This window comes from Plasmodium coatneyi, chromosome 9, assembly GCF_001680005.1.
Source record: "Plasmodium coatneyi strain Hackeri chromosome 9, complete sequence".
Taxonomy (NCBI): Eukaryota; Apicomplexa; class Aconoidasida; order Haemosporida; family Plasmodiidae; genus Plasmodium; species Plasmodium coatneyi.
Genome location: NC_033564.1, coordinates 746,769 through 760,103, shown reverse-complemented (window position 1 = coordinate 760,103; position 13,335 = coordinate 746,769). Strand labels below are relative to the sequence as shown.

Sequence of the window (13,335 nt, the reverse complement as noted above, 5' to 3'; positions counted from 1 at the left end):
GGAAAAATGTTTTTTTTTTTTTTTTTTTTTTTCCTCACCCTCGCGGGTGGGTCATCAAAAGTGCGAAGTGCGTAGAAGCAGGCGTAACTGGTGGGTCGTAGCATGGCATGTGGACTGCTTCCTATTGTGATTGTTTCGTTACGATTCCGCTATACCTTTATGCGGCGCCCCGACTGTGCTGCTGCTGATGCTTCTGCTTTTGCTTCTCGTAGGCCTCCTTTAAAATGTTATGCTTCGCCATGAGCTTTAAGGAGGACATCACAAAAGGGTAGAAATTGAAAAATTTAAAAGTGAGTTCCTTATTCCAGGTGAGTTTCAACTGCATTTGCTCCTGCAGAAGAGACTGAAGGAAGTTAATCTCTCCTGTTGCTTTTTCAGAAATGAGAAGGAGTTCAGACATATCATTTGGGAGCTCTTCCACAGTTGGTATGTTAGGGTAGTTAAAGTTGGCTTCATCTATATCATCGTTTAAGTCGACCTCCTCCTTTCCCAAGCTAATCAACTTAAGGTTAGCTCTCCTTTTTACAATTCTATGTATGTTGCAAAATTCGTTAATCATGTGTTCCTTGTCTTTTACAACAGCCAGGACGTTGAATCGACCGTCTCCTCCTTCGGCTGCTTCTCCCATTGAATTTCCACCACCAGTACCGTTGCATATGTCGTTTATTTCCTTCTTTATGTGTTCCCTGGCGAGGTCGATCCAGCTACGCTGTTCGTCTGCACCATTGGTCTGTCCGATCAGAACGGGTCCTTCCTGTAACCCATCCAGCATGTAGACACTTCCGCCAAATTGTATATACGAAACGAAGTGGAAGGAATCGTTGCTTTTTCCCTTCTCGTCGTGTAGGTTCTCCTTTTCTATATATATTGGAGGCTTATAAGAATTGTGTATGTTTCGAAGGAAGTTGCAATTCGACAAGGTCAGTCCCTTCATGGAGCTATCAAAGTTGCTACTAAACGACTTTATATTTTTTATTTCTTCATTCAGTTCCACCTCTTTGTTAAGCACAATCGATAGGATGGCTTGTGTGGCACATGCGTTCGGGATCACCTGTTTTGCAAAAAAAAGATCTTCCGGTATATGGTGCTCCACGAACTTGTTCCTGTTGTAACTCTTCCCAATATTGAACAGGAAAATTATTCCAAAAATGTTGCTTTCGTTTTTTAGTAGCTTGTTGTATTTTACGTCAGTCGTAACAGTGCTGCTGTAGAGCCCCTTTTGGGGGGATGTCTCCCCTGTGGTACTTCCAACGGGGTTACTCTCACCAGTGCCCTCCCCCATGGGGTTAACCCATCCATTCTTTTCCTTCTCACTCTGGTACTCATTCATACTGAGGACGTTTTCTACCGTCACCACATCCCTGTTGGATATGTAATCGTCGAAAAAGTCCAGATCGTAGACGTCCTCCACGGAGAGGTCCTTCGCCCCCATCCGACTTAGCATGTCATTGAAGATGCACGGGTTGCTCTCTATTAGGCACCATTCTGTCAGGCTGTCGTTGCTGCTTCTCTGCATTGTTCGTGGGAATTGGTGGCCAGACAAGGTGGTTATAAGTAGCCGAAACTTAAGTCAATGTGTTGGCGTGTAACTTGCGTGGCTTTTCTTAAACTGTTTCCTAACCCGCCTGGGGGGCCACACGATACGCTGACGACGCAGAGGCGATTAGCCTTAACAGGAAAAATGAGCCAAATTAGGCAGTTCCTTTCATAAACCGATAACCTCCTAGGGGGAACAAAACCGTCCCTGTGTTAAAGCGATTTTGTCAAAACGAACACTCACTGCACATGCATACCGTGTATTGGAAAAACGCACACGAAGATGAAAAGGGCGGAAGCAGGTGGGGAATTACACAGAGAATCCCTATTCGTACCATCAAATGGTGTATTGAAAAAAAAAAAAAAAAAAAAAAAAAAAAAAAGGATTTCCCTCCCGTTGGGGTGATTATAATGCGGTCTCAGGGTTTAGGGGTTGGGCTTGTCATAGTTCTTGTTAAAAAGTTTGAAAGGGTGCCTATGCGAATATTCTTGTGGGTGTAAATGTGCGTGTATATGAGTTATACCCATCGGCGCACCCAGCTATACGTTCTTCTTTGCCTCTCTCTCACGTGAGGGATTCTGGAGCGAAACCAAACGGAACAGAACTGTATTTCGCAGGTGCATCAAAAGCGCGGCCCGCCCCCCGCATAAGCGAGCATACATGAATGAATATATACATGAATGAACATATACATGAATGAATACATGCATATATACTCACCTTTGTATGCGCGCAGGCTTAACACACGTAGGTATTTTCTTCCCCCCCACAGTTAGCCGTTTTGAGCCATGTGTAAACATAATCATAGGCATTTCTCTTCTTTTTTTTTTTTTTTTCCGATCGTCACTTTCTCATTCCTCCATTGATCCACCAGCTCCTCCAATCGATTTGGGGCTTGTCTACACAAAGCACAGTCTGCCCGAGGTAGATTCAAAGGGACATTAAAAAAAAAATAAAAAAAAAAAAAACGAACGTGTTATCAGTTAACATGTAGCAAAGCACAAAAGGGGGAAAAAAAATTATACCAACCAAACAGGGGAAGCTAACCGAGTCAAACCGAGCCAAACCGAACCAAACCGAACCATCAAGTTGTACACGCGGAAGAAGCATTAGTAACGACCCCACAGAGCCAATCGTAGCAATTTTCTCCTTCCCCGTTTGAATTACTGAGGGGGTAAATACCAATCGTCCACTACGCACATACGAGAAGAGGAGGGTACCTTTTTAAATTGAATTGTTCACACACCCGACCGAGCTACGCAGGCGCTGAAGGCGGCACCATGAATTGAAAGAAGCGAAACAGCAGGGGTGAAGAAGAGGCCAATTTGGCAAACTGATGAGTTGGAAAAGTGGAAGAGAAGGCACCACGCCGCTGAAAATGGTACGAAGGTGGGGTCGGTCTTAAACGAACAGGTACAGGCAAGCACACAAGCAATCACACAAGCAAACACACAACAAACAAACAACAAACACACACGTTTGTATTTCTACCTGGCCAGTCGTACCGACCAGTCCTACCAAACGGAGTGCACCATGTCCGAGTACCAGATATCCAGTGTGTACTTCTCGAGGAAGAACAAACTGCTGCTGTTGGTATGTGTGTTTTTCTTCTCCTGCTCAACGCATATATTTAAAAATGTGTTTCCCTTTCTGTTTATGCTGACGGGGGTGCGGAACGAGATCGACCTGGATAATGTGGTTCATCAGGAGGGGCCGTTCCCCGCAGGGAAGGGTCATATCGGGGGGGTAACGAAAAGGGAAGGGGTACAGACTGATCTGTTTGCGGAGTCAGATGCATTCTCTCTAAGTAATAACCCTCCTGGGGGGAGCCCACTTCCCCCACCTGTGACTGTCTCAAGGGAGGTCATGCAAAACTCCACCTACTTCCAAACGAAGGACGGGAATAGTCAGTCGATCTATCTGTATAGTAACATCCTGTCGCTTATCTACTGCAGCTCTCTAGTGACCTACATTTTTATTCTGATCTTCGATTTAGGAAGAAAGAACTACGTTGTGAACAGCTTCTACATCGTGAACCTGGTTTCTCACTTTATCATTTTTCTTCTTCTGAGTGACATTCAAATGAGGAACACGGATTTGCGGGTAGTTACGAAAGGGGTGGTGGACACAAGCATATCGAAGATTGGGATGCCCCTCGTGGGGAGGTACTCACATATGGAGAGAACAATTCCCCCAAATGATATCCTCACAAAGAGGGGGGATATCAACTTTCACTTTAAGAAGAACCTGCAGGATAAGCTGAACGCATGGGAGTTCCTCAGCGTGGGACCATTCCACAAACGCGCCGTGGAGTTTATCCTAGCGAATGGCGGCACGAACAGCAGTGAACAAAGCAACAATGACAGAGACGCAGCGTATACCTACGAAAGGAAGTATCTGAAATTCCTGTACCTGTTCATTGTGGTCAGTTCCATATGCAGTGGGTACATAAAAATATACCAGAAGAGGATCATGTATTGCATTTTCTACGTAAACATAGGAGTGATCACCTCATTGCTGATCCTAATGAACAGCCTGTTTAAGCTCTTCGCTCATTCGCTTAACTACGTAGTCACAAACAACAACTCCAAAACGGACATAAGCGACTACATCATTCTGTTCCTTGTTATAGACATGTTTGGTCTTTTAATGATCTTGTTATTTACGTATAAGTGGTTTTATCAGAAGAACCTGTGGGTTAATATGCATACCATTTTCTACAACTACAAATATATCTGCTTCTACCACAAGGAAACTTACTACCTCTACTCGGATGACAAACAGATAGATACCATTTTGGTACACATAGATATGTGTGGAGATGAAAATATTAAGATCAGCTTTTGCGCTTATATGAATTTGAACAAATCCATTTTTTACGATTATTTGAGTCTGAACAAATTTAGGAAAAACAAACTTCGCATTTTGGAAATTGCCGACCCAAACCTAGAGGTGAAGAGTACCTACAGGGTGGTGGACTCTCCTGGGGGGGTGGATACACCGAATGGAGATCATAGTCAGCGTAGCCAAAAGGGACACCTTGGTAGTCCACCCTTCAGCAGGAAGAAAAACCACAGTTACACAATGAAGCCGTACAAAATATGCATAGAGTCTTTAAACAGTCTTGCTAATATACTGCCCAATGGGGAGGAGGACCCATGCGAAGGCGAAACTGGGATGGGTCATTTGCCAGGTAACCAGTTAAACGGTGAGGAAGATCAGGACCATCTTGAAATGAATGCCGCTGGTGGGGACGAGGAAAACGTGCAAACAGAGACAAACGGGAAGATTCCCAACTGCGTAAAGAAGAAGAAGAGAAGGTTGGCCAAGGGGGACTCTGTCCACTTTCTGGACCAACCGGAGGGGGAACCTCCCTACGCGGAAGAAGGAAAACAGACCTATCTACCCTATGAAGGGGTAGAAGTGAACGTATCGAACGAAGCAAACCATGTGCAGGGTGCGAAATTCTACATGGAAGATAGTGTGGACCCCGAAGAGAGGGAAGAACAAAAGAGGAATGTTCTTTTAATCCCAAACTACGATGATGAGTGTAACAGAAATGTAGACTACTACGACGAATGGGATGACATAGATAACAGGAACGACGCAGCATCTTCCTTCCTCAGTAGAGCAGACGAAAGGAACGGCGCAGTTAGGAACAAACTGTTGAATATCTACCAAGGGATAAAAAAATTCAGCTCCTCCTTCACATTTTATTTTTTCTTCTTCATTTTTATCTACGCTTTTTTGTTATCCATTATGCACATTTTTATAAATTACTTTTTTTACATTTACCTATTTGTCTTTAACATTAATATTTATGTGTCGAATGTGTATACCATTATTATGACGTTCGTTTCGCTTATCGCTATTCCTTTTTCTGGGTACATTGTGGACAACATAGGATCGTTTCTGTCCCTCCTGCTGTGCTCCTCCACTTTCATCTTGGTGGCCATATCGGGGTCCATATACTGCTACAAGTTTAACCTGAGTAAGGAGCAGAGGGTGGCGTGCCCGTGCATTTTTTTTATTTTTTTGTATGCCTTTTTTCCCCACCGTCATTTGCACTGTCAATTCCCCACTTTCAGATTCGGAAGCCCTCGCCTTTCTCTTCTTCAACCTCATAGGTTAAAAAAGAGCATACTGAGAAGTGTAGAATTAGTCTGTCTGTGATGATAAACATAGCGAGTGTCCCTATGGGGAAAGCTTTCCCTTTTTATATGCGCCTTCACGAAATGGACATTTTTTTTTTCCTTTTCCCGAACAGGCATCAGCGAGTCTATCATCCCCACGGTTATCATTTCGCAGATCCCCACTCATCTTTGGTACGTTGGAGGAAGCGCTTCTACGCAATAGTAACTTCCGTCTGGGCATCTACATGCTATGCCATGTGCCCCCAAATCACCCATTAACCTCATCACATTTGCCTTTTTCACCCCGCCCCAACATTACATAGCGTGAAGAACAATGAAGACATCACTTCAGCCTTTGCCTTTTTCGAGTTGGTTACCATGATAATCATAAGTTTGAACAATTACGTTTTTGGTTGTTTCCTGATTAAGGAAGGTACGGTCATCATTTTCCCCTCTTTCCTTTCGCGGAATTATGTGTACACATATGACAAATGCACGTGCATGCTTCCCCACCCTCCTTGCAGAATACCTAAAGGGCCTGTATGTACTTTTTTTTTTCGTCATCCTGGTGATTAGCCTTATCCTTCTTTTAATAATCACCATTTACCTTAAGAAGAAGGAGAGCGTGCGTGCGTACAAGAACCCACGGAACGCCGACCTGGCGCAGCCTCTTTTGTGAGGCAGCCATCAGTCACCACGGCCATCACGACCATCATGGACTCAGTGAATGCACACCACACCTCCGCATGAGTTCTTATTTTGGTTCCCCATTATTTTAATTCATTATATCCTTTTGTTCTTTTTTTTGCCCACCCAATTAAATCATCGCAAATTTTAAAGGTTCATGATTTTTTTTTTTTTTTTTTAACGCATTGTAGTATGAGCAGTCTTTTTTTATTCCCTTTTTTGTTTCTTTGTGTAAAAATGCTTAACCAAATTAACTTCCTCATCGTGGGCAGTGAGAAATGGTACCCCTCAGTTGTGTCTTTTATAACCTCTTTTATGTAAGCTTCTCGAAAATTTAAGCAACGGAAAAAGGGAAATGCATATGCGACACTTTCGGGAAAAGTAGTGTGTATGATGTGCTGTCTATCCCCTTCTTTCGTTCACTTTCCCGGTTTAGTTCTTTCCAGCGAATCCTCCAATTTGGGCACCAGGTAGGATGCCTTTTACGGAGTGACATGGTCAAAATGTTTGCAATTCCTCTGTTGGGGAGTCCCCAAGAGGGGTACATTCTTACACATGTAGGGAAAAATATTCTTTTATAGGAATGCTATATCTTGCCGGATGTTCGGGTGTTTGTGAATCCCTTTGGCTGGGTGCTCCATGAACTTCCCAAGCGCGCAGAAAGGAAAAAAAGGAAACGGCGAAACGGCACGGAATCTGCATGGGAGCTACGTAGCACTCCGTGTAAGCACAACGGCGCTTTGAAAAAAAAGAATAAAAAAAGGAGCCACAGTTACATGCCCTGCGACTTACAAATATTTTAAAACCTTTCATTTCCCGTCCTTTTGCAACTGTTTAGACAGAATTTTACGCTTAATGATGACTGCCACGACGAACAGGTAGCCAAAAAAAAAAGAGAAAAAAAAAAAAAACAAAAAAAAATATATGAACAAGTCAGGCGGAAATGCTTCAAATGGACATGTCTAAATGGTGAGTGTGTAAAATCGACGTACAGAATCGCGCCAGGGACTGTCAAATGGACAAATAATGCACATGAATGGGTCAGGTGAAAAATAGCCAAAGTGGACACAAAAAAAAAAAAAAAAAAAAAAAAAAAAAAAAAATTGTACGAAAAATCATACGAACAAAGCGTACCCACAAATCTCACAACATTAAAAATGATGCATAAAATGCTACCCCCACATTTGTGTTAAAAAAAAAAAAAAAAACTGAATAACAGTTAAGCAGAACAAAACGTGGAAAACTGGTTGCTTAAAAAAGTGACAAACAAAATTGATTATACTTTCAAAAACGCATCTTTTGAGGGGTAAAAAATTGTGTGTGCCCTCGAAATAGGGAAATTCTCGCGTAAATATAAATATACATGTATATATATGTACACACAGTTGTTTACGACTGCGCCCGCTTCAACCCGCCCAGCTGCAGAACCCTCCGCATCATTAGGAAAAAACTGCTTGCGCGCATTTGCCGCCATCCTCTGAGGAACCGCACAAACGGGAAACCAACGCCGAAAATTGTTTTTTAAAATGTCATACAACAAGAATTATGGAGGACAATTCATGGGGCTTCGTCCAACTGGAGGTAAGGCGGGACCGGAACGGCATCCATCGTGGCAGCATTCGGCTCAGACGCTTATCCCACGTGTACCTGTGTGCAACTATATGTACTACATATGTACATATGCATATGTATACAACGCAACGTAAATGTGTGTCTGGAGGGGGAGCGCGCACAGAAAACATACGGGACAGTTACGCCGAGGTGTGTGCCCTCTAGAAGCACTCATACAGGATGTTTAGCCCCTCAATTTGGTGTAGCCTCCAAAGGTGTTTCAGCAGCCTAGGCCGCCTCGCCTCCTCCTCCCGCAGAAGATAGATACACTTCCCATTATGGTTGACACTGCACACAGTGATGATGCAGCGTGGCACTTAATGTAATTTATGGACGACGTTGGCAAATTTTCCCCACTTTTTCATATGCACGTTTTTCTCTCCTTCCCCCATTTAGACAAAAACAACCAGAACAGGATGACACAAGAGGACTTAAAGAAGATATTTAAAAAAGAGGAAAGGAAGGATGCATACAAAGTTATTTTCGTCCTTTCAGAATTGAGGTATTTATAAAAAGGACTTGAAATGATGCAGAGAGGGAGAGAAGGTGTTTCTCCCTTTCCTTTGTGTTTCCCCAGTGGGTGTTTCCTATATGTAGCCCTCCTTCCCGTGACCTCACTTTTTTTTTTTTGTCTTTTTTTTCCCAAGGGGAATAAACTTACCAGAGGTGGAGAATGGAGAGATATATTTCTTCTGTACGGCGATATTCGACAACGACGACGTGAAGACGGTAAGACCTGGGAAGATTATCAGATAAGTGCGATGAGTGATTCTTCTCTGACTGCAGGAGATGCCTTTTCATATTTGTGTTTTTTTTTTTTCCTTTTCCCCTGTGCAGTCCATGTCGAGGTCCAACTACAACTCTTCCTTCGTCCGAGGGCAGTACATCCTGGAGGCCTACTCACTTGAGTTCAACGAGGAGGTAAGGCCGTCTACCCATTGGTTGGTCACTTCGATACGCACAGGTGTGTGTGGAAGTTGCACAACTTCTACGTGTGCATAAGGGTATATTGTTTTCTCCCCCTTTGGCCGATTTCCCCAGATTGTCTTAAAAATCCCCGAGGAAGCCAACTTCGCACGAGTCTACGTGTCCTACCTGACCGTCACAGATGATAACGGAACGAGAAATATAAAACTGGAAGGAATAGGATACACGGACCCGTTTAAGCTGACCGATTGCCATGTGAGGAGAAGGAAGGGATGGCGGCGTCCCCAGGGGGGAGCATGACAGATTTATATATATATATTTTTTTTTTTTGCCCCATCATGGTTCGTTCCGTTAAACTGTTATATATATTTTTTTTTCCTTCAGATTTACCCATACGCCAGGTGCAAGCTAAACACGGCCATTGGAGCTGAGGAGACGAAAGGTAGGTCCTTCAGGAGGTTCCGCAGGTTGGCGATCTACGGTGGCTGAGCAAGCCGATAAGTGGCACAGATAGGCGGCTCCATGCATCGTGTGGTGAAGCTGGTCCATACACACGCACACACAAACACAAACACATGTATACGTGGGAACAAACTCCACTTCCTTTGCACCATTTAGCATTCCTCCGAATGTGCGTCAAATGCGTGGACAAGAGCCACCCGTCAGTCATAAAGGAGACTCAAGAATTTAATGTCATCGATGAGTTTAGAACCCTGTGCACGGAATGAACCACGTTCCCGTTTTTTCTTTTTTTGGGGGGGGTGAATCCCCTTGGAGGAGCAATTAGTTTAGAGGTTTATAAAAAAAAAGGAGCGTTGTTTGGCCCAGTCTTACATCGGCAGTCTAACTGGACGCTTCACAGAACGGCAGCTTCTAATTAACCGTGCCTGACGTTAACAAATTTGTGTTTTTTAAAAATTTACTATCTTTTTAAAAAACTATTTTTTTTTTTCTTTTTTTATTTTACCGATTTGACGTTTCTCCCTTTTCACTTCGATTCGTTTTTATTTTTTCAATTTATTAAACTCTGTAGGGTTCAATTCGCCCCGCTTTGTTTTTGTCCTTTGACGCGTTTGTCGGTTGGCCCATTTGGCCTTTCCACCGATTGTTACTCCCTTTGAGCTTTATAACTGCGTCCCCGTCCAGTCGCCCTTTGTCCCCTTTTAAGGAGTAGAGGAGTTACGGTCTCACTGCAGCGGCGAGGTGACCTGCTCATATTTGTTCCGTCTTTTGGCTTTGCACTTTTATCCCTCCATCGCTTCTCCATTGGGGGGATTATCCCAAAGGTGCTGCATATATCCCATTTTCACGTTCCAGCTTTTTTTCTTTTTTCCGCACTTGCGTTGGTTTCAGTACGGCACATATTATGCGGCTGTGCAATATCGCCCCGCCGGTGGGATGGATAGAAAAGTAGGTTTAAAAAGTGGAGACTTGGAAGAGAGTCTACCTGCACACATTGGGTGTACACTGGTGTATCAAAATGAGTATATATTCTTAACCGGGTTCACGATGCGAAGGACAAAGGAGCACCCAAAGGAGCAGCAGCAGCAGTAGTGCCGTAAAAGAGGATAACCGCGTAAGGTCAAATATGTTGCCAGTTTAACACCTCCGAACTTAAGCGAAGAACATAGATCACACCTGGGCTTGTTCGCTTCCCAACAACCCCCCGTGGTGTGTCCCTCCGAGTGTGCAGCTCGCAACATTTGCCTCTACGCAGCCATTTTTTACTCGATATCGTTCAGAAACAATTGCCAGTGTTTGCGTGTTTCCATCTTTTTTTTTTTTTTTAATTGAAAAAAATTGCCCCTTCTGCGCAATCATTTCGCATGAAGGAGCGTCATCCATCCGTTACATTGTATACATATATTTTTTATTTTTATTTTATTTTTTTGGCAACTGGGTGAGGAAACCGCCCTAAGATTCCTACACAAGTCGTTTTCTCTCTAGCTGAATTGCCTGGAGAACGTTATCGTCATTCACGTAAATTCATTTATGTGTAGTTATACCTTTAGGGGTCACGTCAAAGGAGCGATGTTGCGTTGCGCATAAAAAAGCACAGCGAAGGAACTTATCTTTTTTTCTTCCCTTTTTTTTGACATCGTTAAATGGTGAGGAGAAGCTGCCGAAAGCGCTGTTCTCACGTGGGTCGGCTAAATTTATAAACATGTATTTACTCTCATTGTGTAAGCGTAAGGCCTACCTTTTTGTATGTACCTACTGCATGGGTACCTAAATCTATATCCATCGCTTTTGGGGTTGCTTGCCCAAAACATCCTTATCATCCCCCGGTGTGCGTGCACTGTGCCAAGCGGGTTTTGCGACTTAGCGCCTGTCGATCATTTTTTTTTTTTTTTTTTTTTTTTTTTTGTGCTTCCACCTATCCGTGGCCGCGTCAACCGAACTGCCCGAATTGGTTACTTCGCCAATGTCACTTTACCAATTATTTTGGCATAGAGATTCACTTTTTTTTTTTTTTTTTTTTTTTTTTTCAGCCGCGTAATGTCAGCGTGACGAACCCGACAGCCAGCCGCCACGGCAACTGCAAAAGCCGCAAAATTTAAACCGTCGCTTTTTTCACTGCCATTGCTTTGTACCTTACTTTGCATTCATTTCGCTCCGCCATTTTGTCACTTTTCTTATTTTCTTCACTTCACGATTTTGCGACATCATCACCTTTTTCACCCTGTTCGCTCTCCCACCCCCTTTTTTCTGAACTTGTCACATTTTTTTTTTTTTTTTCAGTTCTTCGGAAGGGAAGCTCTCACATAGCTACAACAACCCTTTTTTCCATCGCATAATTTTTTTTTTTTTTTTTTCTTTTCCTTTTCGCACTTTGTACATATAGGCGCAGATATATATACGCGTAAGAGATGAAATATAATTACCAAGTTTACAAGAAAAAAAAAAAGAAAACGCCAGTCCATTAACAAGTCAGTGTTAACGGAACAACGGAAGAACGTTGTGTTCCCAAATGCATAATCTCCGTTTTGCGTAAAGGAGCGCATGCATAATAGGGGGCGTTCATATGTATATAAATACGTTTGTATACTTTTATATATGTTACGCTTCGTTTGCTTGTGTCACTTTTTGTGCCCTACGAAGAATAGAGTACCTACATTAGCGAACTGTATTTGCACTACAACTCTGCGTCTTTAGGGACACTATACCTGGCTGACTCGGCCCCCCTCGTCCCCACTTTTACCTTTTTGACGCTGCGCCGATCTTTCTGCGTTGCCCTTTTTAATTTGTCATTTCATTTTTTCCCTCCTTGGGGTTATTTGTTTTGCCCCTCCGTTCTTCCTGTGGTGAGTCATCAGTTATGAATTTCCCGCACTGCTTTTTTAAAAAGAAAAAAAAAATATATATAAATGCATCCCACCTGCCGCCGAAGTTGTGCATAATTAATTGGGGTCTCTCCATGTAGACGCCTTCCCCACGTGCAGTTATTCATCTACCTGATTTTTTAGTGATGCATGTGTGTGTTGTGCACTCTCCTGCTTGCTTAGAAGTTCGCGCGGGTGTGTTTTTGTATTTACCTTTAGTACATGTTTGCACACGAGAACGAATTAACTTTGGCCTCTGCCAATCCTTCCATGCCTGTGTTATGTCCTGTGAACCCCAATTTTGATTCCCCCAGTTGTGCAGATACGTTTTTATTTCCTGCTCCGTGTGTATTTATATTTGGCAGCGTAACCACGCACGGCCTGCTATGAAGTACGCGTGTGGTTTTTGGATATTGCCATAGTGGCACCTTTAACTACATGTGACGGATTGAGTGAGCCCGCTGTGTGTACATACACGTAGGGACAGAGCAAACATGCCCGGATGTGTGCCCATGTGCGAAGCAATCCTCCACTTGTCTCGAAACGTGCACAGAGAAAACGACAAATAGAAAGAGCAAAAATGACTCCCTGAGTTTTACCCTTCTGCCATACTGCCATTCTGCTATTTCGATATTTTATTATTTTATATTTTTTTTTTTTTTTTTTTTTTTTGGTAGCCGTCTTCGTCCCTTCGTCCACCCGTCGTTTTTGTGTTTATGACCCTCAGCTGCAGTCGCAGAAGTGTGCATGCGTGCCTGTGTGTACTTACCTGCGTTTTGCATTTAGGTGTATGTACCTTCCCCTCACATTAATCCGTGCAGAACCCCGAGGGGGTGTAACCCTTTTGACATAATTTACGTAATTAAATAATTCATCCAGTTAAGAGGTCCTCCTACAGAGGTTCCTTTTTGCACGTCGTTTTTTTTTTTTTTTTTATCCCTTTTAAATATATTATTTGCCCCTTGAGAGGAGGAACCTTCCTTGTGAATTCTTCCTCATTTTGCGCGTAATCCAGTACCCAATAGAGTGGGTAGAGTTAGAAGAAAGCGAAGCAGAGCTTTTCCCAGCCCGTCAAGACAACCTTTAATTTTTTCATTCCATTTGACTGTCCACCAAA

The 13,335-nt window shown here is 43.1% G+C and overlaps 3 protein-coding genes across 3 annotated transcripts; 2 read left to right on the top strand and 1 right to left on the bottom strand.

Moving 5' to 3' along the window:
• Positions 1-157: 157 nt before the first annotated feature.
• PCOAH_00024890 (Ubiquitin c-terminal hydrolase) lies at positions 158-1,516 on the bottom strand (the record flags this gene model as incomplete). The annotated part of the gene is made up of 1 exon (XM_020059294.1): positions 158-1,516. One exon carries the CDS (start codon positions 1,514-1,516, stop codon positions 158-160), a length of 1,359 nt encoding a protein of 452 aa, XP_019914780.1.
• Positions 1,517-3,070: 1,554 nt separating this feature from the next.
• Positions 3,071-6,349, top strand: PCOAH_00024880 (Uncharacterized protein; the record flags this gene model as incomplete). Its single annotated transcript, XM_020059293.1, has 5 exons — positions 3,071-5,528; positions 5,626-5,664; positions 5,805-5,862; positions 5,994-6,103; positions 6,195-6,349. 5 exons carry the CDS (start codon positions 3,071-3,073, stop codon positions 6,347-6,349), a joined length of 2,820 nt encoding a protein of 939 aa, XP_019915125.1.
• A 1,231-nt stretch (positions 6,350-7,580) lies between these two features.
• PCOAH_00024870 (Uncharacterized protein) lies at positions 7,581-9,623 on the top strand (the record flags this gene model as incomplete). The annotated part of the gene is made up of 8 exons (XM_020059292.1): positions 7,581-7,663; positions 7,777-7,938; positions 8,365-8,470; positions 8,616-8,697; positions 8,806-8,889; positions 9,010-9,150; positions 9,280-9,337; positions 9,514-9,623. 7 exons carry the CDS (start codon positions 7,884-7,886, stop codon positions 9,621-9,623), a joined length of 636 nt encoding a protein of 211 aa, XP_019914792.1.
• Between the last annotated feature and the right edge of the window lie 3,712 nt (positions 9,624-13,335).